General features: G+C 34.8%; 2 protein-coding genes across 2 annotated transcripts; both read left to right on the top strand.

Moving 5' to 3' along the window:
- The first annotated feature begins 2923 nt into the window (after window positions 1-2923).
- On the top strand, window positions 2924-20844 carry LOC121392685 (collagen alpha-1(IV) chain-like). The gene is made up of 22 exons (XM_041523791.1): window positions 2924-3040; window positions 3794-3958; window positions 8626-8679; window positions 9080-9133; window positions 9304-9519; window positions 10059-10127; window positions 10811-10946; window positions 11588-11766; window positions 12178-12249; window positions 12562-12650; window positions 13040-13176; window positions 15505-15791; window positions 16338-16409; window positions 16796-16849; window positions 17021-17236; window positions 17282-17370; window positions 17812-17989; window positions 18527-18742; window positions 19268-19403; window positions 19649-19676; window positions 20061-20238; window positions 20767-20844. Exons 1-22 carry the CDS (start codon window positions 2924-2926, stop codon window positions 20842-20844), a joined length of 2820 nt encoding a protein of 939 aa, XP_041379725.1.
- A 5-nt stretch (window positions 20845-20849) lies between these two features.
- LOC121392684 (collagen alpha-1(XXV) chain-like) lies at window positions 20850-24616 on the top strand. Its single transcript, XM_041523790.1, has 8 exons — window positions 20850-20981; window positions 21523-21702; window positions 22104-22169; window positions 22442-22522; window positions 22566-22646; window positions 23267-23392; window positions 24085-24220; window positions 24447-24616. Exons 1-8 carry the CDS (start codon window positions 20850-20852, stop codon window positions 24614-24616), a joined length of 972 nt encoding a protein of 323 aa, XP_041379724.1.
- Window positions 24617-24650: the final 34 nt, after the last annotated feature.

Raw genomic sequence — 24650 nt, 5'->3', positions numbered from 1 at the left:
AGCAGACTCCAGATATTAGAATTGGATTTTTCTACATTAAATGAAGCATCCACTTCACTTCTAAGCAAGACATTACAAAGTGAGCATTGCTGTTTGCAGAGGCTAAAACTCGGGTCCTGTAAAATTACTCCAAACAATCTGAATCACCTTCTCATGAGTTTTAACAAAAAAACACCAGTCTGCATAACCTTAAAATTGAGAACTGTACAGCTTTATCTCAGACATTACCATCTCTTAAGGAAATACTGTTACTAACACTACACTAAAGAAAATGGTGATATGGGACAATAGTATACTAGAAACTGATGTCGAGGAATTAGTGCAAACTGTACAATCTGGTACTCTATCACAACTTGTCCTTCATGTAGACTATAAACTACACTGCGCACCAGGCATGGGTCAAAATACATTGAAAAGTATTTAAATACAAATACAAATACCCTCAAAAATATGAAATACAAAATACAAATACAAATACTTCTAGCAGGAGTGTATTTCAAATACAAATACAAATACTTTGAAAAGTATTTAAATACTTTTAAAATACGTCTTTGTACTATCCAGAACCTCCCCATTATTTGCTTTTACATGTAATAACTAATTACAAATTATTGATTGCATCTAATAAACATACGTTCTTCAAATGTTTTGTTGATTAGGCGACATTAATCCTATCTCACAGATAGTGTACCTGTTGGTACTTATAGGTGTCCATAGATCTTACACATAATTATGCAGAAGAAAAAAACAATTTAAAAGGGAGTATTTGAAGATTTCATGAAGTATTTGAAATACAAATACAAATACTTCCTGTTCAAAAGTTCAAAATACAAATACAAATACAAATACTCAAAAAAAGTATTTAAATACAGCTAAATACAATACTCATGTATTTGACCCCAAGCCTGCTGCGCACATATTGACAAAGTCTGTTTTCAGCAGTCAGATGACCCATTATAAACCAAAATTTAATAATGATTCCTTAACCATAAACCATTAATTTATATGACTTTATTATTTCAGTAGACCACAGGGTGGGTTCAGTCCATAATGTCAACTCCCATAATGATAATATCACTCATGATTTGACATTTGGATGTACCAAGTCACAAGGCAACACTCATTTATCTACTTAATTACAGTCATAGCTAATTATTAGTAAGAGGTCTGCACTTAAGTAATTTTTATTTTTAACATCTTTACTCTGATTTATATAGTCATATACTAGAAATTCAAAATATGACAGAGATTGGGGCAGTATATTAGGAATGACTATAATACAGGTTATAAAGGTTCTTTGGATTGTTTACAAAAGTTTTCTTTGTCTTTGTGTAATGTCTCTATAATATTTCTATAAAGTTAACTTTGAAAATACCTGAATACTGATAGAGACAGATTAAATGTAAATAAAGATAACCTCATGATCACTTGATTATATTATATCATGTCACAATTGTGTATAGAAGTGTAATAACAGTACAATTATTGTACTGTTATTACACTTCTATACACAAGTACAGATGAATAGATCACAGTAAGTATAATCACAGATTAACAATGGTTTTGCTGAATTCCTCCTATCTCGACCATATCATTAAGACCAGACAATATACCCACATCTGTCTCAAGCTTGCCTTCAAAGGAATTGTATGTTCAACATAAGTAATTAGAACTGTTTCTATATAGTTTTCAGTAATTTCTGCTATTTATGAGGTATCACTCCAACTACCCAACAATCTTGAAACATCTTGAACCAGGTCAGAGGTCTAATGTAATTAGGTAGGGTATTTGAATCAAAAGCCTGAAATGAGGGTAGCTATAATACTAGTTAACCATCCAAATGATAGTTCAGTTAATTTGTTAGAATAGAAAAGATCATCTTGGTCTCATTACATTGCTGAAATCATTGAACAGATTCATTATCAGCTACAATGAATAATGGAACAAAAGGAGAAAAGGGAGACACAGGACCAAAGGTATGTTGTGAACATCATTCAGCACTGCTTGATTGTAATGATATAGGGAATAAAAGGAGATATGGGTAACAAAGGAGAGAAGGGGTCAAAAGGCAATAGTGGATCAATGAAAGTAATAGTAAGTGGTATATATATTTGTACAGCCATGTAGCTATTTATTATTTTGTTAGGGAGAGAAAAGAAGAAAAAAAGGAAATATGGGTCAACCTGGTCCAAAAGGAAGTAATGTAAGCTACATGTATAATTATTTCAAATTATAATATATATCTGTTGGTTTAAAGGGAACAAAAGGTCAAAAGGGTGAAGTAGGACCTAAAGGAAATATAGGTCCTACTGGAGACAAAGGAGACAAAGTAATAATTTCCTTTAGCATGAAGTATTTTTAAAGTCATTATTCAATATTTATATAACAGGGTGAAAAAATGAGATAAAGGACAAAAAGGAGAAATTGGTCCAATTGGTGATACATGAGATAAAGTAAAAATGTAACAATTTATGTGACTTATTATGAATGAGGACATTTTAAAGGAGAGAAAGGATTAATTGGACTAAATGGTTATATAGGAGATGAAGTAATTTGATAATATTAAATGAGTCTTTACATATCAAAATAACAGGGTGACAGAGGACTAAAAGGTGACAAAGGAAATATAGGACCACCAGGTAAAGATGGCACACAAGGACAAGCTAGAATACCAGGTAAAGATGGACTATCAGGATGTAGTGGACCTCCTGGAAAAAAGGGGAAAAAAGGTCATAAAGGAGAAAAAGGAGACAAAGGGACAAAGGTTAACATTCATAATGTCTCTGGCTGTATAAGATATTTTATAGGGTGTGAAAGGAGATATGGGTTTAAAGGGACAAAAGGGTGATACTGGCATGAAAGGTCAAAAAGGAAAATCAGGGCTTAATGGAACTAAAGGAGAAAAAGGGAATACCTGGTAAAGATGGCATCCCTGGAATTCCTGGATGAGCTGGAAAACCAGGGTACTAAAGGAGCTAAAGGAACACCAGGAAATCCTGGTTTACAGGAGAAAATGGAAGGACAGGAGTACCAGGAAAAGGTCAGTGTAGTAACCATGAAACAATGATTTAAGGTTTTATATTTTGGCAAATATGGCAAAAAAGGAGATAGAGGTCTCCTAGGGAAATGGGACAACCTGGAAGGAATGGAACAGATGGAATAAAGGGAGAAAAAGATAGTCCAGGTGAAAAAGGAATGAAAGGAAGAGATTGTCCACCTAGAATGAAAGGTGAATTAAAGGTTCTCCAGGAGCTATAGGAAATACTGGAAAACCAGGATCAAAGGTATATGTTTAGTTACAGCATTGAATTATGTATAACTGAAATTTTAAAGGGTGAAAAGGGAATGAAAGGATCTAAAGGAGACATTGGACTGTCTGGAAATTGCACTGGTATGTTTAACCACAATAATTTAATATCATATAAGAAGAAATTCTAACAGGCATAGAAGGGCCTGTTGGACCACAAGCCCCTCCAGGACATAATAGGCTACCTGGAAAGCTTGCCCCCTAGGACTTACTGGACCAAAAGGAATGATAGGCAATAAAGGCACGAAAGGAGATATTGGTTAGTAATTCTTTCTCAATAACATACACTTAGTTTTAATTTGACTACAGGTCCACCAGGACCTAAGGGTATGGAATGAGAGAAAGGAGAAAAGGGAGATGAAGGAGATAAAGGACTGCATGGAGATAATAGTACAATAATTGGACCTAAAGGTGAAACTAGGTCCACCAGGTGAGGAAGATAATCATATTACTGTTACATGAAATTAATGTCTTTGATCACTACAGGTAGACAAGGTTTTCCAGGAAATAAAGGTACCAAAGGAGAGAAAGGCCCATCAGGTCCTAAAGGTGAACCATTACCTGGCCCAAAAGGAATGCCAGGTCATCCTGGCCCAAAAGGAGACATTGGCAGAAAAAGGCCTACCAGGTCCACCAGGAATGAATGCATTGGTAAGCAATCAGTAATATGAAGAAGGACATGATACAATTTCAATCTATATAATAGATCTTTCAGAATGAAACACATCTATGTCAAGATAGAAACAGTCTATCCACATGGCACTATAGCACTCAATCTTGACAACAAAAGTCTCTATGTATATATTACTAGAGTTGGATGGATAAAACATACATGTAATTATGAAGAAACTGACACTCGCTGTAAAAGAGATGTTGAAACAACTCAATCAAATGGGTCAGAATATAAAGATATGGAAGTGGATTTAAATAAGTTAATTGTTGGCACAAAAAAGAGAAAAATTCTAGTATTCTAAACAAGTAATACTCGTTTTACTAATTATATATATAATATTTGTTAGGTTAACTAGTAATTCATATCATTTGCTATATAATTTATAAACCAATCAAACAGACCAACAATGTAATACTAATATAGTCAATTCCCATAACATTAACTGTCAATGTCCAAAAAAATTTCATTTTCAGTATAAACTATGAACTTGTACAAAACATGTCTTCTTAAATTTAAACACAGAGTATAGATGACGTCATCAAATTATATATGTGTCTATTCAGTCTAACAGTACATGTCAACAAGATGGCTAAGACAGCAAAAGCCATGTATATTGAGAACTTTTCTGTTTACTTTTCATAGTATTACCCAATATAGCTGATTTTACAACTGCTTTAGCAAAGCGCTGATTAGTTTTAGGACGTGGGTGGTCATACCTATGACAAGTAATAATATAGATCTACTTAATCAAACTAGCTAGTGACATAGAACTAACCATCCTGTAGCTCCCATTCTATCAGCTCGCATCTTGTTTCTCTTAGCATCTCGTATCAAAGTCTCCATAGCTAGCCTGAAGAAAGTATAATAAGAGCAAAGAGGTAGATAATAACACCACATGATGTCAATGTTTAATATTTGTATGTGTATGTTAAAGATTGATTGTAAATTTAGCCCATCTTAAAATATGTTGATAGCTTGAAAACTTGTTGGCCAGCTCAAAATTAAAATGTCTTAACATAACAAATCTATCTTGTTGAAACCACATTTTGTTGTTGAAAGAAAACAGTTAACAACACTTTATGATCAGCCACTACTATATAACTGACAGTAGAATATTGTTAAGTTAATAATCATTCATTGGAAAACAAAATCACAATTTCCAAATAATTTTTACATAAAAATTAGTATGATCAAAATGAAGACAGAGGTTGTTTTACTTTTATAACCTTGTGACAAAAGTGAGCTAGTGGATCAAATGGAGGAAGTTTATGATCAATAAATAATGGACCAATCAGATTCATTGTTTAAACGACCAATCATATTCATTGTATTTTATTTTCCCACGCTACATTAACCAATCATATTGTTTTAATCATGAGACCACTAAGTTCACTATTTAAACCCATTCACATTCATTCCTAGTCAGTCTGAAGTCTGGATATTATACTTAACTTATTATTTTAAAATCAAGATTATTTAACCCAGACATGGTCAATTAGGTAACATTTCAATCGCATCCGCATCCGACAAACCTCAAAGCAGCTCAGTTGAAAAGTAACAACCTTCTAACTGTTCAAGTCAGTGAAAGTGGTATCGATTATGGCATCACTTAAATTGAGCTGGCCAGCTTTTACATATTATATATTAAAATGTCAACTACAATTATCAATTTGAAGGGATGATCAAAGTGTAATCATCTTTCTAATATCTACATACATACATACATACATACATACATACATACATACATACATATATATATATATATATATATATATATATATATATATATATACATACATACATACATATATATATATTATGTATGTATGTATGTATGTATGTATGTATGTATGTATGTATGTATGTATATATGTATATAATATATATATATAATGTATGTATGTATGTATGTATGTATATATATATATAATATATATATATATATATATATATATATATATATATATATATATATATATATATATATATATATTATATATATATATATATATATATACCAGAATTGAAGGACAAAAGAACAGAGCTCTTGCTTTGCTGTTACTCCGAGTTTCACGCGTTATCAGACAGCTGAATGCATCTGTTGGTTGAGCATCGAGGTGTTAACTATTGTCTTGTCCCTTGAGAACTGTGCTAAATAGTACTACTTGTTTCATTGGTCGGCACTTTGAGACGAGTTCGGACCTTTTGTTAAAGGTGGTGGTTTTGTCGGCGTTGATAATAGAGAGTTTTTCGGTTAGGCAAAGGTTTTGCACCGCTTTGTTGTGTTGGAGGCCTTCGGTTTATTGACCAGGTAATTTGAATTCCTCACCTTCTTCTTCAATTGCCAAAACATACTTCGATAGTTCCGTGCTGTTTCCAAAATAGCACGGAACTATCGAAGTATGTTTGGCAATTGAAGAAAGAAGGTGAGGAATTCAAAATTACCTGGTCAATAAACCGAAGGGCCTCCAACACAACAAAAGCGGTGCAAAACCCTTTGCCTAACCGAAAAACTCTCTATTATCAAACGCCGACAAAACCACCACCCTTAACAAAAGGTCCAAACTCGTCTCAAAGTGCCGATATGAAAAACAAGTACTATTTAGCACAGTTCTCAAGGGACAAGACATAGTTAACACCTCGACGCTCAACCAACAGATGCATTCAGCTGTCTGATGATCGCATAACGCGTGAAACTCGGAGAGTAACAGCAACAAAGCGAGAGCTCTGTTCTATCAGGAATTACAGTTGTTGTAACAATGATTGGCAACAGAATATAGCTTTTAATAGAAAGTCTTGCAAAGTCAATAGCAAAATATTTTGTATATGACAATGATAATAATGATACATGATACCTCATGTTCATGAACATTTGAGCTCTAAATACCTCATATTTCTTATAACATCAAAGGGAAATATTCAAAAAATGTCTAAAACAACATTGATCATGACTAGGAAAATCTTTTAAAAATTAATACTTATCACATTCTCTATAAACTGTATATCAGATTATGCTAAATGAGACAAAGGAAAGGCATAAAACAAGTTCACAAAAGTTTAGAGAAATGATAAATGTATGATCTTGTGTGATATAATCTATATATAATAAAGACATTTTTACAAATAATAGTGAATAGATATGTTATATAGAGTATATTATAGTTAGTATTTAATAAATAAATGTAGGTCATTCTACAATACATTGGGCATTGTTTTATATGTTTATAATATTAATTTTAGAGTTTGATTTGTATTTACATTACTAGTAATCTTTGAAATGGTTTGTACTCCACAAATTAAATGATATCCATGAAGTAATGAATTGTTTTTCTCTTAAAATATTTATCTTAAATTTTACAGCAAGTCATACTTGAGAGACTATATGTAATCAATTCAATAACGCTGTGTGTGTGTGTGTGTGGTTGTAATGTTTGACAACTATCTTTACATCAGCACTGTTACTTTTACCATAACACCTTATAGAATAGTCCCCTCTTTGAACAAAGGGAGGCTGCCTTGTGGTTTATCTAACCAAATGTATGTTTATATTATAACTTGATAAATCCAAACCTCATTATTTCTGTTAGAGTGCAGTGCAAGTAGCATGTGATTTCAAATTGTAGATGTTTCAATAATTTAGAGTTAATTTCTGTCTAAAGTTCCATGGCATTACTAGTGGACTGAGTTCATATTGTTATGCATTAACTGCAATTTTCATTCTATCAACATGCTTTACATTATCAAAGTGCCAAGATGGTAAGATTAACTTATTCATTGTGTATATAATACTATAATGTTTATATAATTTGTAGTGTCACTGAATCTGCTTCAGCTCACAAATTTGCAAGATAGAATGGCAATGGAGTGAGCATAGTCCCAGGACCTGTAGGAAGTCAAGCATTTAAGTTGTCTCATCCATTTACTCTTATTGCTCAAGATAGTTCATGGATTGAATTGAGCCAAAGAATTGGCAATTGTGCTTTCTTCTGTCAAATTGATAGTAACTATAGTGGTAATATTCTTCAATGGTCTTCCTATTCTGGTAACATTCTCAAAGTGGATATTGAGAAAGATGCACAGAACAACAAAATTTCTGAGTGTGAAACTGTTTGATCAATCACCCGTTAAGTTTCAACTCCCTGCATCAATGGGTAATTATCTAAGCATTGGGTTCAGTATTAAGTATGGCTATACAATTACTGTCTATGCTGACTGCTATCAAATCACTTCTGCTGATCTACCAAACTTGCTATATGGAAACTAATACAACTAGAAATGTTACGATATTTCAAACAGCATCTCCTTCTTCAATGCCAATGGTATTTTTATAGTTAGCTATTGTGTATACTTGTTATATTGTTTTATTTCAGGTATCTGAGATGATATTATCAACTATCAAAACATTAGCAATTAAGGATTGTCCAGTTAGTCCTGATACAATGACTGTTGTTTATTTACTTTTATTTGTTTTTATAGAGGATCAAAATTCGAGTTCAATCTCAGGTTAATAGAATTAACTAGATTCATTTATCTTAATATTTTTAGGGAAAGGAGGGTTGTCCTGGACCAACAGGATATGTTGGGCCAAAGGTTTGTTTTATTTAATTTGTAAAGTAAACTGTTATGTCTATTATTGTTTTAGGGTGATATGGGCTCCTTGGTAATCAAGGAATATCAGGCTATGATGGGAAAAATGGTAGCACAGGACCCAAAGTGAGGTTATCATGTAAATTACTGGTTAAAAATTGTTTCTAGGGATGTGTCGGAAAGAAAGGTGAGATGGTATGAAAGGAATAAAAGGGAGATCCTGGAATAAAAGTAAATTATTATTCACTTAATTAAATTATTCCTCCTATCTTATATAGGGTCTGTCTGGAGATAAAGGTACAAGAGGACCTGTAGGAGGTCTGGAATGAAAGGAGACATAGACAAACCAGTATGTTCTGACAATATTATGTTAATTATAATTTCAACAGGGAGAACTTGGAATAAGAGGTCAAAATGGAACTGATGGTATACCAGGTCACCTAGGACAACAGGGAAAACCTGTGTGTTTTAATTATGTTAGGGCTGTTTTTAATTCTTTGTTTGTGTAGGGTCTTGCAGGAACAAAAGGAGCTAAAGGTAGTATTGGACCAAAAGGAGACAAGGTACATATGATGCATACTAGCAGCTTATCTGATCTACTATCATCCAAATATAGGGTGATAATGGTACAATAGGTGATGATGGTAAGAAGGGGACTAGTGGTCTTCCTGGTAACAGGGGGACACTTGTGAGTATAATCAGAAATATATGTTATTATTATTGTTGTTGTAAGGGTCTTCCTGGAATTAAGGGACAATATGGTGTTAAAGGAATGAAAGGAATCAAGGGAGAAAAGGGTTCTGTTGGAATGATAGGACTGAAGGGGACAAATGGAATGAAAGGAATTAAGGGAATTAAAGGAGACAATGGTACAAATGGCTTAAAAGGAGACAGAGGAAAACGTGGTGATAATGGAAAGACTGGATGTCATGGACCACGTGGAGCAGATGTAAGTATTCTGTATTATGAACATCTATGAATTCTCTGTCATTAGGGAGTACCAGGATCAAATGGTAGTAATGGAAATATGGGATCACCTGGAACACAAGGATTGACAGGATCAAAGGTTGATATTAGTATAATGTAATATTTAATAATTATAATTTCAATATTAGGGTACAAGAGGACATATGGGACCATCAGGTATTAATGGTGTACCAGGTTATCAAGGTGGACAAGGACTAACAGTAATATTGGTCACATGTAATACATATTTATACAAAAAATGTTCTAGGGTCCTCCTGGAATGACTGGACCACCTGGTATGAAAGGAGACAAAGGAATACCTGTATGTTATCTGTTGATAATAATTTCTCTATATTGCCTATTTCATCTTTATTATGTGTGTGTGTGTGTGTGTGTAGGGTGATGATGGTATAAAAGGAGACACTGGTGACAAAGGAACCATAGGACTTCCAGGTCAAAATGGATCTCTTGTAAGTTAGTAATAATTGGTATACATTATGAGTTGATATCTTTCTTAACTAGGGACTTCCTGGAATTAAGGGACAATATGGTGTTAAAGGAATGAAAGGAATCAAGGGAGGAAAGGGTTCTGTTGGAATGATAGGAATGAATGGGACCATTGGAATGAAAGGAATTAAAGGAATAAAAGGAGACAATGGTACAAATGGCCTAAAAGGAGACAGAGGAAAAACGTGGTGATAATGGAAAGACTGGATGTCATGGACCACGTGGAGCAGATGTAAGTATTCTGTATTTTGAACATCTATGAATTCTCTGTCATTAGGGAGTACCAGGATCAAATGGTAGTAATGGAAATATGGGATCACCTGGAACACAAGGATGACAGGATCAAAGGTTGATATTAGTATAATATAATATTTAATAATATAATTTCAATATTAGGGTACAAGAGGACATATGGGACCATCAGGTAATAACGGTGTACCAGGTTACCAAGGAGGACAAGGACTACCAGTAATATTGGTCACATGTAATACATATTTATACAAAAAATGTTCTAGGGTCCTCCTGGAATGACTGGACCACCTGGTATGAAAGGAGACAAAGGAATACCTGTATGTTATCTGTGATACATAATTTTCTCTATATTGCCTATTTCATCTTTATTATGTGTGTGTATGTGTGTGTAGGGTGATGATGGTATAAAAGGAGACACTGGTGACAAAGGAACCATAGGACTTCCAGGTCAAAATGGATCTCTTGTAAATTAGTAATAATTGGTATACATTATGAGTTGATATCTTCTTAACTAGGGACTTCCTGGAATTAAGGGACAATATGGTGTTAAAGGAATGAAAGGAATCAAGGGAGGAAAGGGTTCTGTTGGAATGATAGGAATGAATGGGACCATTGGAATGAAAGGAATTAAAGGAATAAAAGGAGACAATGGTACAAATGGCCTAAAAGGAGACAGAGGAAAAACATGGTGATAATGGAAAGACTGGACGTCATGGACCACGTGGAGCAGATGTAAGTATTCTGTATTATGAACATCTATGAATTCTCTGTCATTAGGGAGTACCAGGATCAAATGGTAGTAATGGAAATATGGGATCACCTGGAACACAAGGATTGACAGGATCAAAGGTTGATATTAGTATAATATAATATTTAATAATATAATTTCAATATTAGGGTACAAGAGGACATATGGGACCATCAGGTATTAATGGTGTACCAGGTTACCAAGGTGGACAAGGACTACCAGTAATATTGGTCACATGTAATACATATTATACAAAATGTTCTAGGGTCCTCCTGGAATGACTGGACCACTAGTATGAAAGGAGACAAAGGAATACCTGTATGTTATCTGTTGATACATAATTTTCTCTATATTATCTTTATTACATGTGTGTGTGTGTGTAGGGTGATGATGGTATAAAAGGAGGCACTGGTGACAAAGGAACCATAGGACTTCCAGGTCAAAATGGATCTCTTGTAAATTAGTAATAATTGGTGTACATTATGAGTTGATATCTTTCTTAACTAGGGACTTCCTGGAATTAAGGGACAAATATGGTGTTAAGGAATGAAAGGAATCAAGGGAGGAAAGGGTTCTGTTGGAATGATAGGAATGAATGGGACCATTGGAATGAAAGGAATTAAAGGAATAAAAGGAGACAATGGTACAAATGGCCTAAAAGGAGACAGAGGAAAACGTGGTGATAATGGAAAGACTGGATGTCATGGACCACGTGGAGCAGATGTAAGTATCTGTATTTTGAACATCTATGAATTCTCTGTCATTAGGGAGTACCAGGATCAAATGGTAGTAATGGAAATATGGGATCACCTGGAACACAAGGATTGACAGGATCAAAGGTTGATATTAGTATAATGTAATATTAATTGTGTATTTTCAATATTAGGGTACAAGAGGACATATGGGACATCAGGTATAATGGTGTACCAGGTTACCAAGGTGGACAAGGACTAACAGTAATATTGGTCACATGTAATACATATTTATACAAAATGTTCTAGGGTCCTCCTGGAATGACTGGACCACTGGTATGAAAGGAGACAAAGGAATACCTGTATGTTATCTGTTGATACAACTATCATAATTTTCTCTATATTGGCTATTTCATCTTTATTATGGTGTGTGTGTGTGTAGGGTGATGATGGTATAAAAGGAGACACTGGTGACAAAGGAACCATAGGACTTCCAGGTCAAAATGGATCTCTTGTAAATTAGTAATAATTGGTATACATTATGAGTTGATATCTTTCTTAACTAGGGACTTCTGGAATTAAGGGACAATATGGTGTTAAAGGAATGAAAGGAATCAAGGGAGGAAAGGGTTCTGTTGGAATGATAGGAATGAATGGGACCATTGGAATGAAAGGAATTAAAGGAATAAAAGGAGACAATGGTACAATGGCCTAAAAGGAGGACAGAGGAAAACATGGTGATAATGGAAAGACTGGATGTCATGGACCACGTGGAGCAGATGTAAATATTCTGTATTATGAACATCTATGGATTCTCTGTCATTAGGGAGTACCAGGATCAAATGGTAGTAATGGAAATATGGGATCACCTGGAACACAAGGATTGACAGGATCAAAGGTTGATATTAGTATAATGTAATATTTAATAATATAATTTAATATTAGGGTACAAGAGGACATATGGGACCATCAGGTATTAATGGTGTACCAGGTCACCAAGGTGGACAGGACTAACAGTAATATTGGTCACATGTAATACATATTTATACAAAAATGTTCTAGGGTCCTCCTGGAAGACTGGACCACCTAGTATGAAAGGAGACAAAGGAATACCTGTATGTTATCTGTTGATACATAATTTTCTATATTATCTTTATTATGTGTGTGTGTGTGTGTGTAGGGTGATGATGGTATAAAAGGAGACACTGGTGACAAAGGAACCATAGGACTTCCAGGTCAAAATGGATCTCTTGTAAATTAGTAATAATTGGTATACATTATGGGTTGATATCTTTCTTAACTAGGGGACTTCCCTGGAATAAGGGACAATATGGTGTTAAAGGAATGAAAGGAATCAAGGGAGGAAAGGGTTCTGTTGGAATGATAGGAATGAATGGGGCCATTGGAATGAAAGGAATTAAAGGAATTAAAGGAGACAATGGTACAAATGGTTTAAAAGGAGACAGAGGAACAACGTGGTGATAATGGAAAGACTGGACGTCATGGACCACGTGGAGCAGATGTAAGTATTCTGTATTATGAACATCTATGAATTCTCTGTCATTAGGGAGTACCAGGATCAAATGGTAGTAATGGAAATATGGGATCACCTGGAACACAAGGATTGACAGGATCAAAGGTTGATATTAGTATAATATAATATTTAATTGTGTATTTTCAATATTAGGGTACAAGAGGATATATGGGACCATCAGGATTAATGGTGTACCAGGTTACCAAGGAGGACAAGGACTACCAGTAATATTGGTTAGTATGTGATAACATATTTATACAAAATGTTCTAGGGTCCTCCTGGAATGACTGGACCACTGGTATGAAAGGAGACAAAGGAAACCTGTATGTTATCTGTTGATACAAACTATCATACTTTTCTCAGTATGGGTTATTTCATCTTTATTATGTGTGTGTGTGTGTAGGGTGATGATGGTATAAAAGGAGACACTGGTGACAAAGGAATCATAGGACTTCAGGTCAAAATGGATCTCTTGTAAATTAGTAATAATTGGTGTACATTATGAGTTGATATCTTTATTAATAGGGACGCATCGAGGTGTTAACTATTGTCTTGTCCCTTGAGAACTGTGCTAAATAGTACTACTTGTTTTCAGGGTCGGCACTTTTAGACGAGGTCGGACCTTTTGTTTAAAGGTGGTGGTTTTTGTCGCGTTGATAATAGAGAGTTTTTTTCGTTAGGCAAGGTTTTGCACCGCTTTGTTGTGTTTAGGAGGCCCTTCGGTTTATTGACCAGGTAATTTTGAATTCCTCACTTCTTTCTTCAATTGCCAAACATACTTCGATAGTTCCGTGCTGTTTCCAAAATAGCACGAACTATCGAAGTATGTTTGGCAATTGAAGAAAAGGTGAGGAATTCAAAATTACCTGTCAATAAACCGAAGGGCCTCCACACAACAAATCGGTGCAAAACCTTTGCCTAACCGAAAAACTCTCTATTATCAACGCCGACCAAAACCACCACCCTTAACAAAAGGTCCAAACTCGTCTCAAAGTGCCGATATGAAAACAAATACTATTTAGCACAGTTCTCAAGGGACAAGACATAGTTAACACCTCGACGCTCAACCAACAGATGCATTCAGCTGTCCTGATGATCGCATAACGCGTGAAACTCGGAGAGTAACAGCAACAAAGCGAGAGCTCTGTTCTATCAGAATTACCAGTTGTTGTAACAATGATTGGCAACAGAATATAGCTTTTAATAGAAAGTCTTGCAAAGTCAATAGCAAAATATTTTTGTTATATGACAATGATAATAATGATACATGATACCCTCATGTTCATGAACATTTGAGCTCTAAATACCTCATATTTCTTATAACATCAAAGGGAAATATTCAAAAAATGTCTAAAACAACATTGATCATGACTAGGAAAATCTTTTAAAAATTAATACTTATCACATTCTCTATAAACTGTATATCAGATTATTGCTAAATGAGACAAAGGAAAGGCATAAACAAGTTCCACAAAGTTTAAGAGAAATGATAAATGTATGATCTTGTGTGATATTAATCTATATATAATAAAGACATTTTTACAAAATATAGTGAATAGATATGTTTATAGAGTATATTATAGTTAGTATTTATAAATAAATGTAGGTCATTCTACAATACATTTGGCATTGTTTTATATGTTTATAATATTAATTTTAGAGTTTGATTTGTATTTACATTACTAGTAATCTTTGAAATGGTTTGTACTCCACAAATTAAATGATATCCATGAAGTAATGAATTGTTTTTCTCTTAAAATATTTTATCTTAAATTTTACAGCAAGTCATACTTGAGAGACTATATGTAATCAATTCAATAACGCTGTGTGTGTGTGTGTGTGTTTGTAATGTTTGACAACTATCTTTACATCAGCACTGTTACTTTTACCATAACACCTTATAGAATAGTCCCCTCTTTGAACAAAGGGAGGCTGCCTTGTGGTTTATCTAACCAAATGTATGTTTATATTATAACTTGATAAATCCAAACCTCATTATTTCTGTTAGAGTGCAGTGCAAGTAGCATGTGATTTCAAATTGTAGATGTTTCAATAATTTAGAGTTAATTTCTGTCTAAAGTTTCCATGGCATCTACTAGTGGACTGAGTTCATATTGTTATGCATTAACTGCAATTTTCATTCTATCAACATGCTTTACATTATCAAAGTGCCAAGATGGTAAGATTAACTTATTCATTGTGTATATAATACTATAATGTTTATATAATTTGTAGTGTCACTGAATCTGCTTCAGCTCACAAATTTGCAAGATAGAATTGGCAATGGAGTGAGCATAGTCCCCGGACCTGTAGGAAGTCAAGCATTTAAGTTGTCTCATCCATTTACTCTTATTGCTCAAGATAGTTCATGGATTGAATTGAGCCAAAGAATTGGCAATTGTGCTTTCTTCTGTCAAATTGATAGTAACTATAGTGGTAATATTCTTCAATGGTCTTCCTATTCTGGTAACATTCTCAAAGTGGATATTGAGAAAGATGCACAGAACAACAAAATTCTGAGTGTGAAACTGTTTGATCAATCACCCGTTAAGTTTCAACTCCCTGCATCAATGGGTAATTATCTAAGCATTGGGTTCAGTATTAAGTATGGCTATACAATTACTGTCTATGCTGACTGCTATCAAATCACTTCTGCTGATCTACCAAACTTGCTATATGGAACTAATACAACTAGAAATGTTACGATATTTCAAACAGCATCTCCTTCTTCAATGCCAATGGTATTTTTATAGTTAGCTATTGTGTATACTTGTTATATTGTTTTTATTTCAGGTATCTGAGATGATATTATCAACTATCAAAACATTAGCAATTAAGGATTGTCCAGTTAGTCCTGATACAATGACTGTTTGTTTATTTACTTTTTATTTTGTTTTTATAGAGGATCAAAATTCGAGTTCAATCTCAGGTTAATAGAATTAACTAGATTCATTTATCTTAATATTTTTAGGGAAAGGAGGGTTGTCCTGGACCAACAGGATATGTTGGGCCAAAGGTTTGTTTTATTTAATTTGTAAAGTAAACTGTTATGTCTATTATTGTTTTAGGGTGATACTGGGCTCCTTGGTAATCAAGGAATATCAGGCTATGATGGGAAAAATGGTAGCACAGGACCCAAAGTGAGGTTATCATGTTAAATTACTGGTTAAAAATTGTTTCTAGGGATGTGTCGGAAAGAAAGGTGAGACTGGTATGAAAGGAATAAAAGGAGATCCTGGAATAAAAGTAAATTATTATTCACTTAATTAAATTATTCCTCCTATCTTATATAGGGTCTGTCTGGAGATAAAGGTACAAGAGGACCTGTAGGAGGTCCTGGAATGAAAGGAGACATAGACAAACCAGTATGTTCTGACAATTATTATGTTAATTATAATTTCAACAGGGAGAACTTGGAATAAGAGGTCAAAATGGAACTGATGGTATACCAGGTCACCTAGGACAACAGGGAAAACCTGTGTGTTTTAATTATGTTAGGGCTGTTTTTAATTCTTTGTTTGTGTAGGGTCTTGCAGGAACAAAAGGAGCTAAAGGTAGTATTGGACCAAAAGGAGACAAGGTACATATGATGCATACTAGCAGCTTATCTGATCTACTATCATCCAAATATAGGGTGATAATGGTACAATAGGTGATGATGGTAAGAAGGGGACTAGTGGTCTTCCTGGTAACAGGGGGACACTTGTGAGTATAATCAGAAAATATATGTTATTATTATTGTTGTTGTAAGGGTCTTCCTGGAATTAAGGGACAATATGGTGTTAAAGGAATGAAAGGAATCAAGGGAGAAAAGGGTTCTGTTGGAATGATAGGACTGAAGGGGACAAATGGAATGAAAGGAATTAAGGGAATTAAAGGAGACAATGGTACAAATGGCTTAAAAGGAGACAGAGGAAAACGTGGTGATAATGGAAAGACTGGATGTCATGGACCACGTGGAGCAGATGTAAGTATTCTGTATTATGAACATCTATGAATTCTCTGTCATTAGGGAGTACCAGGATCAAATGGTAGTAATGGAAATATGGGATCACCTGGAACACAAGGATTGACAGGATCAAAGGTTGATATTAGTATAATGTAATATTTAATAATATAATTTCAATATTAGGGTACAAGAGGACATATGGGACCATCAGGTATTAATGGTGTACCAGGTTATCAAGGTGGACAAGGACTAACAGTAATATTGGTCACATGTAATACATATTTATACAAAAATGTTCTAGGGTCCTCCTGGAATGACTGGACCACCTGGTATGAAAGGAGACAAAGGAATACCTGTATGTTATCTGTTGATACATAATTTTCTCTATATTGCCTATTTCATCTTATTATGTGTGTGTGTGTGTGTGTGTAGGGTGATGATGGTATAAAAGGAGACACTGGTGACAAAGGAACCATAGGACTTCCAGGTCAAAATGGATCTCTTGTAAGTTAGTAATAATTGGTATACATTATGAGTTGATATCTTTCTTAACTAGGGACTTCCTGGAATTAAGGGACAATATGGTGTTAAAGGAATGAAAGGAATCAAGGGAGGAAGGGTTCTGTTGGAATGATAGGAATGAATGGGACCATTGGAATGAAAGGAATTAAAGGAATAAAAGGAGACAATGGTACAAATGGCCTAAAAGGAGACAGAGGAAAACGTGGTGATAATGGAAAGACTGGATGTCATGGACCACGTGGAGCAGATGTAAGTATTCTGTATTTTGAACATCTATGAATTCTCTGTCATTAGGGAGTACCAGGATCAAATGGTAGTAATGGAAATATGGGATCACCTGGAACACAAGGATTGACAGGATCAAAGGTTGATATTAGTATAATATAATATTTAATAATATAATTTCAATATTAGGGTACAAGAGGACATATGGGACCATCAGGTAATAACGGTGTACCAGGTTACCAAGGAGGACAAGGACTACCAGTAATATTGGTCACATGTAATACATATTTATACAAAAATGTTCTAGGGTCCTCCTGGAATGACTGGACCACCTGGTATGAAAGGAGACAAAGGAATACCTGTATGTTATCTGTTGATACATAATTTTCTCTATATTGCCTATTTCATCTTTATTATGTGTGTGTATGTGTGTGTAGGGTGATGATGGTATAAAAGGAGACACTGGTGACAAAGGAACCATAGGACTTCCAGGTCAAAATGGATCTCTTGTAAATTAGTAATAATTGGTATACATTATGAGTTGATATCTTTCTTAACTAGGGACTTCCTGGAATTAAGGGACAATATGGTGTTAAAGGAATGAAAGGAATCAAGGGAGGAAAGGGTTCTGTTGGAATGATAGGAATGAATGGGACCATTGGAATGAAAGGAATTAAAGGAATAAAAGGAGACAATGGTACAAATGGCCTAAAAGGAGACAGAGGAAAACATGGTGATAATGGAAAGACTGGACGTCATGGACCACGTGGAGCAGATGTAAGTATTCTGTATTATGAACATCTATGAATTCTCTGTCATTAGGGAGTACCAGGATCAAATGGTAGTAATGGAAATATGGGATCACCTGGAACACAAGGATTGACAGGATCAAAGGTTGATATTAGTATAATATAATATTTAATAATATAATTTCAATATTAGGGTACAAGAGGACATATGGGACCATCAGGTATTAATGGTGTACCAGGTTACCAAGGTGGACAAGGACTACCAGTAATATTGGTCACATGTAATACATATTTATACAAAATGTTCTAGGGTCCTCCTGGAATGACTGGACCACCTAGTATGAAAGGAGACAAAGGAATACCTGTATGTTATCTGTTGATACATAATTTTCTCTATATTATCTTTATTACATGTGTGTGTGTGTGTAGGGTGATGATGGTATAAAAGGAGGCACTGGTGACAAAGGAACCATAGGACTTCCAGGTCAAAATGGATCTCTTGTAAATTAGTAATAATTGGTGTACATTATGAGTTGATATCTTTCTTAACTAGGGACTTCCTGGAATTAAGGGACAATATGGTGTTAAAGGAATGAAAGGAATCAAGGGAGGAAAGGGTTCTGTTGGAATGATAGGAATGAATGGGACCATTGGAATGAAAGGAATTAAAGGAATAAAAGGAGACAATGGTACAAATGGCCTAAAAGGAGACAGAGGAAAACGTGGTGATAATGGAAAGACTGGATGTCATGGACCACGTGGAGCAGATGTAAGTATTCTGTATTTTGAACATCTATGAATTCTCTGTCATTAGGGAGTACCAGGATCAAATGGTAGTAATGGAAATATGGGATCACCTGGAACACAAGGATTGACAGGATCAAAGGTTGATATTAGTATAATGTAATATTTAATTGTGTATTTTCAATATTAGGGTACAAGAGGACATATGGGACCATCAGGTATTAATGGTGTACCAGGTTACCAAGGTGGACAAGGACTAACAGTAATATTGGTCACATGTAATACATATTTATACAAAATGTTCTAGGGTCCTCCTGGAATGACTGGACCACCTGGTATGAAAGGAGACAAAGGAATACCTGTATGTTATCTGTTGATACAACTATCATAATTTTCTCTATATTGGCTATTTCATCTTTATTATGTGTGTGTGTGTGTGTAGGGTGATGATGGTATAAAAGGAGACACTGGTGACAAAGGAACCATAGGACTTCCAGGTCAAAATGGATCTCTTGTAAATTAGTAATAATGGTATACATTATGAGTTGATATCTTTCTTAACTAGGGACTTCCTGGAATTAAGGGACAATATGGTGTTAAAGGAATGAAAGGAATCAAGGGAGGAAAGGTTCTGTTGGAATGATAGGAATGAATGGGACCATTGGAATGAAAGGAATTAAAGGAATAAAAGGAGACAATGGTACAAATGGCCTAAAAGGAGACAGAGGAAAACATGGTGATAATGGAAAGACTGGATGTCATGGACCACGTGGAGCAGATGTAAATATTCTGTATTATGAACATCTATGGATTCTCTGTCATTAGGGAGTACCAGGATCAAATGGTAGTAATGGAAATATGGGATCACCTGGAACACAAGGATTGACAGGATCAAAGGTTGATATTAGTATAATGTAATATTTAATAATATAATTTTAATATTAGGGTACAAGAGGACATATGGGACCATCAGGTATTAATGGTGTACCAGGTCACCAAGGTGGACAAGGACTAACAGTAATATTGGTCACATGTAATACATATTTATACAAAAATGTTCTAGGGTCCTCCTGGAATGACTGGACCACCTAGTATGAAAGGAGACAAAGGAATACCTGTATGTTATCTGTTGATACATAATTTTCTCTATATTATCTTTATTATGTGTGTGTGTGTGTGTGTAGGGTGATGATGGTATAAAAGGAGACACTGGTGACAAAGGAACCATAGGACTTCCAGGTCAAAATGGATCTCTTGTAAATTAGTAATAATTGGTATACATTATGGGTTGATATCTTTCTTAACTAGGGACTTCCTGGAATTAAGGGACAATATGGTGTTAAAGGAATGAAAGGAATCAGGGAGGAAAGGGTTCTGTTGGAATGATAGGAATGAATGGGGCCATTGGAATGAAAGGAATTAAAGGAATTAAAGGAGACAATGGTACAAATGGTTTAAAAGGAGACAGAGGAAAACGTGGTGATAATGGAAAGACTGGACGTCATGGACCACGTGGAGCAGATGTAAGTATTCTGTATTATGAACATCTATGAATTCTCTGTCATTAGGGAGTACCAGGATCAAATGGTAGTAATGGAAATATGGGATCACCTGGAACACAAGGATTGACAGGATCAAAGGTTGATATTAGTATAATATAATATTTAATTGTGTATTTTCAATATTAGGGTACAAGAGGATATATGGGACCATCAGGTATTAATGGTGTACCAGGTTACCAAGGAGGACAAGGACTACCAGTAATATTGGTTAGTATGTGATAACATATTTATACAAAATGTTCTAGGGTCCTCCTGGAATGACTGGACCACCTGGTATGAAAGGAGACAAAGGAATACCTGTATGTTATCTGTTGATACAACTATCATAATTTTCTCAGTATGGGTTATTTCATCTTTATTATGTGTGTGTGTGTGTAGGGTGATGATGGTATAAAAGGAGACACTGGTGACAAAGGAATCATAGGACTTCCAGGTCAAAATGGATCTCTTGTAAATTAGTAATAATTGGTGTACATTATGAGTTGATATCTTTCTTAACTAGGGACTTCCTGGAATTAAAGGACATGTTGGTGAGAAAGGACCACCAGGAATCAAAGGAGAACAAGGTCCTTCTGGTATGGAAGGATTGAATGGGACAAAAGGCATAAAAGGAATTGTTGGAGATAATGGTACGACAGGAGAAAAGGTAAAAAAGGAGATCTTGGAGATAAAGGAAGCAAGGGTAACATTGGACTTACTGGACCAAACGTATGTAAATAAGATTAATGGTCATTTCATTATTACATTTTTAGGGAACAATTGGTGGACCTGGTGAAAAAGGTAATAACGGATCAATGGGAAACAAGGGTGATCCTGGTGACATGGTATACATATATTATAGCTGCAATGTTATGTTATAAGCTGTAGGGATTAAAAGGTGAAAAAGGCAATAATGGTACTATTGGTGACAAAGGTGACAAAGGATCAATAGGATTAATGGTCAGTAGTATTCAGTCAGTATTCAATTGAGTATAATAATACATATATTTTCTAGGGGGATAAGGGAGATACTGGAAGAAATGGATCAGATGGTCAGAAGGTGAGTGATTATTAGATTTGACAAGTATTAACTCTGACTATAAGGGTATTAAAGGATGTAAAGGATTTAAAGGTGATGTTGGTCCACTTGGAGAAAAAGGAGACAAAGGAGTAAAAGGAATGAAAGTCATATAAGTCCCTTACCTCATGTGTGTCAAGATAGTTTTGTTAATAGGGCGTGAATGGTACTAAAGGTGAAGAAGGAGACCGTGGTCAAAATGGAACTAAAGGATTAAATGTAAACATCAATATATGGTTTTTGTTATAAATTATTTGTAGGGAACTAAAGGTGATCTTGGTGATATTGGTTCAAAAGGATTCAAAGGTTTTAAGGGAGAGAAAGTAATGAGTAGTTAATTGTCTATTATTACATTATATAACAGGGACCAAATGGAACTAAAGGTTTTAAAGGAGAACCAGGAGACCGTGGTAATGCTGGGAAGTTTGGTAACATTGGAATTCCTGTAAGTTGAAGTACTTTATGTAGAAAATTGAATTGATTACCAGGGTCAAGTGGGAGCTAAAGGTCATTCTGGTTTAAAGGGAATGAAAGGTGATCTAGGACCACCTGGAACAAGTGGAATAAAGGTAAGATACACAGTTGTAATGTTTTCCTTAAAGTTTCAATCCCCATTCTTAAAATTGTTTTCCATATGTTTAAGAGGAAACAAATAACAAATTTGTACCATAAAAGTCTGCATAATTTTACTCTCCCTCAATCCCCTTCCAAATACTATAAACTTATTAGAGAAAATATAGAAATAACTAGATTCATTGTTATGATAATAACTACATTCATTGTTATGATAATAACTACATTCATTGTTATGATTTTCCAACACATGACTTTGTTAATGTTTCACATTCATTTGATGTAAGGTATCAATCCAAGTTATTAATAGTTTACTTCCTCATGTATCTCTTGTGTAAACTGTGTACACATATATTATCATATGTCATAATTTTCTATTTATTGCAAGGGATTTAAAGGAGGGAAAGGAATGAAGGTGATCCAGGAATGATGGGAAAAAAAGGTGGACAAGGGAAAATGGTATCTTAATTGTTATTAATAGAGTTTGTTATTCCTTTGACATAGGGTCCATTTGGACCATTAGGGGGCAGGGGTCCACAAGGAATTAGTGGTTCACGTGGAAGTCCAGTATGTAACTTAAGTTTATAATGATAATTTAAAGCTGGTAATTGCATAGGGTGTACCTGGAGTAAAAGGTGGTCCTGGAGATATTGGAGATATGGGAGTAAAAGGCTACCATGGTGATAAAGGAGAACCAGGTCGTAATGGAAAACCGGGACCTCAAGGAAATAATGGCAATAAAGTGAAATATTGGCATTTGTGATTTTATTTTTGTTATTTTTAAGGGATCTACTGGATTACAAGGAGTACATGGTAATAATGGCACTACAGGACCACCTGGAAAAACTGTACTTACTGGCACTTTTTTTTAAAAGTTAATGTTATTTTTCTCAAGGTTTAATTGGTAATAAAGGTGAACCTGGTGATACAGGTAATCAAGGCTTTAATGGAATGAAAGGTGTAAAAGTTAGTCTAATGATGATAGTGTGTTAAAAAATGATCTACCAATAGGGAGAAGTGGGAATTAAAGGAACAAAAGGCAATGTTGGTAATCTTGGAAATATGGGACCACCTGGAAAGATGGTAGAGTCTATTATAGTAAGATATTGCTCTAAAATGTTTGGTAGAGATTGAAAGGAACCAAAGGATTTAAAGGAGATGTTGGAGACATGGGAGAAAATGGACAAAAGTAAGTTTAAATACAAACAACAATACTAATCCTTTCTCTGTAGGGTAATAATGCCACACCAGGAACTGATGGATCTAAAGGAATGACAGGTGCTAGAGGACAAAAAGGAAAAGAGGTTACAATCTGAATGGGTATAGTTTTATATACATTATTTACAATTAGGGTCTTAAAGGATCAGTTGGATCAAAAGGAATGATAGTACATATGTCTTAATTAAGCTTGTTTTATCATAATATTTGTGCTAGGGTGATAAAGGGGTCAAAGGAATCCGAGGTCAGGTTGGCACAACTGGTCTAATAGGACCTCGTGGAAAGACGGGATTAAAAGGAGATATTGGACCACCAGGTCCTAAAGGAGATAAGCCCAATCCAGGAAATAAAGGCAATAAGGTTATACTAAAAAGAAATGATATGTACAAATTTATCCAATGTTATTAGGGCTCTAATGGAACTGTTGGTATTGATGGATTAAAGGGTGAACCAGGGAGTGATGGTATGAATGGCACTACAGGACCTCCAGGAAAAATGGGATTACGTGGTAAACCTGGTGTGCCTGGCAAAATAGGTATTTGTTGTTAAAGAAGCTTTAAGTTAATTTATTGTGTTAGGTGACTCTGGAGAGGCTGGAATAAATGGCAGTAAGGGAAATCAAGGTTTTAATGGGAAAACTGGAAAGTTTGGATATGTTGGTCCCAAAGGTAAAGATGGTCAACCTGCCCCTCCTGGTGAAGTGGGAGACTTAGGTGAAATGGTTTGTGTTACGTTTATTATCTACTGATGGTTGGTTATCTTATCTCCTACAGGGTGAAAAG

This window comes from Gigantopelta aegis, unplaced genomic scaffold, assembly GCF_016097555.1.
Source record: "Gigantopelta aegis isolate Gae_Host unplaced genomic scaffold, Gae_host_genome ctg4286_pilon_pilon, whole genome shotgun sequence".
In the NCBI taxonomy this organism is placed as follows: Eukaryota; Metazoa; Mollusca; class Gastropoda; order Neomphalida; family Peltospiridae; genus Gigantopelta; species Gigantopelta aegis.
The sequence above is the reverse complement of the archived record's forward strand: the minus strand, read 5'-3'. Positions and strand labels throughout refer to the sequence as shown.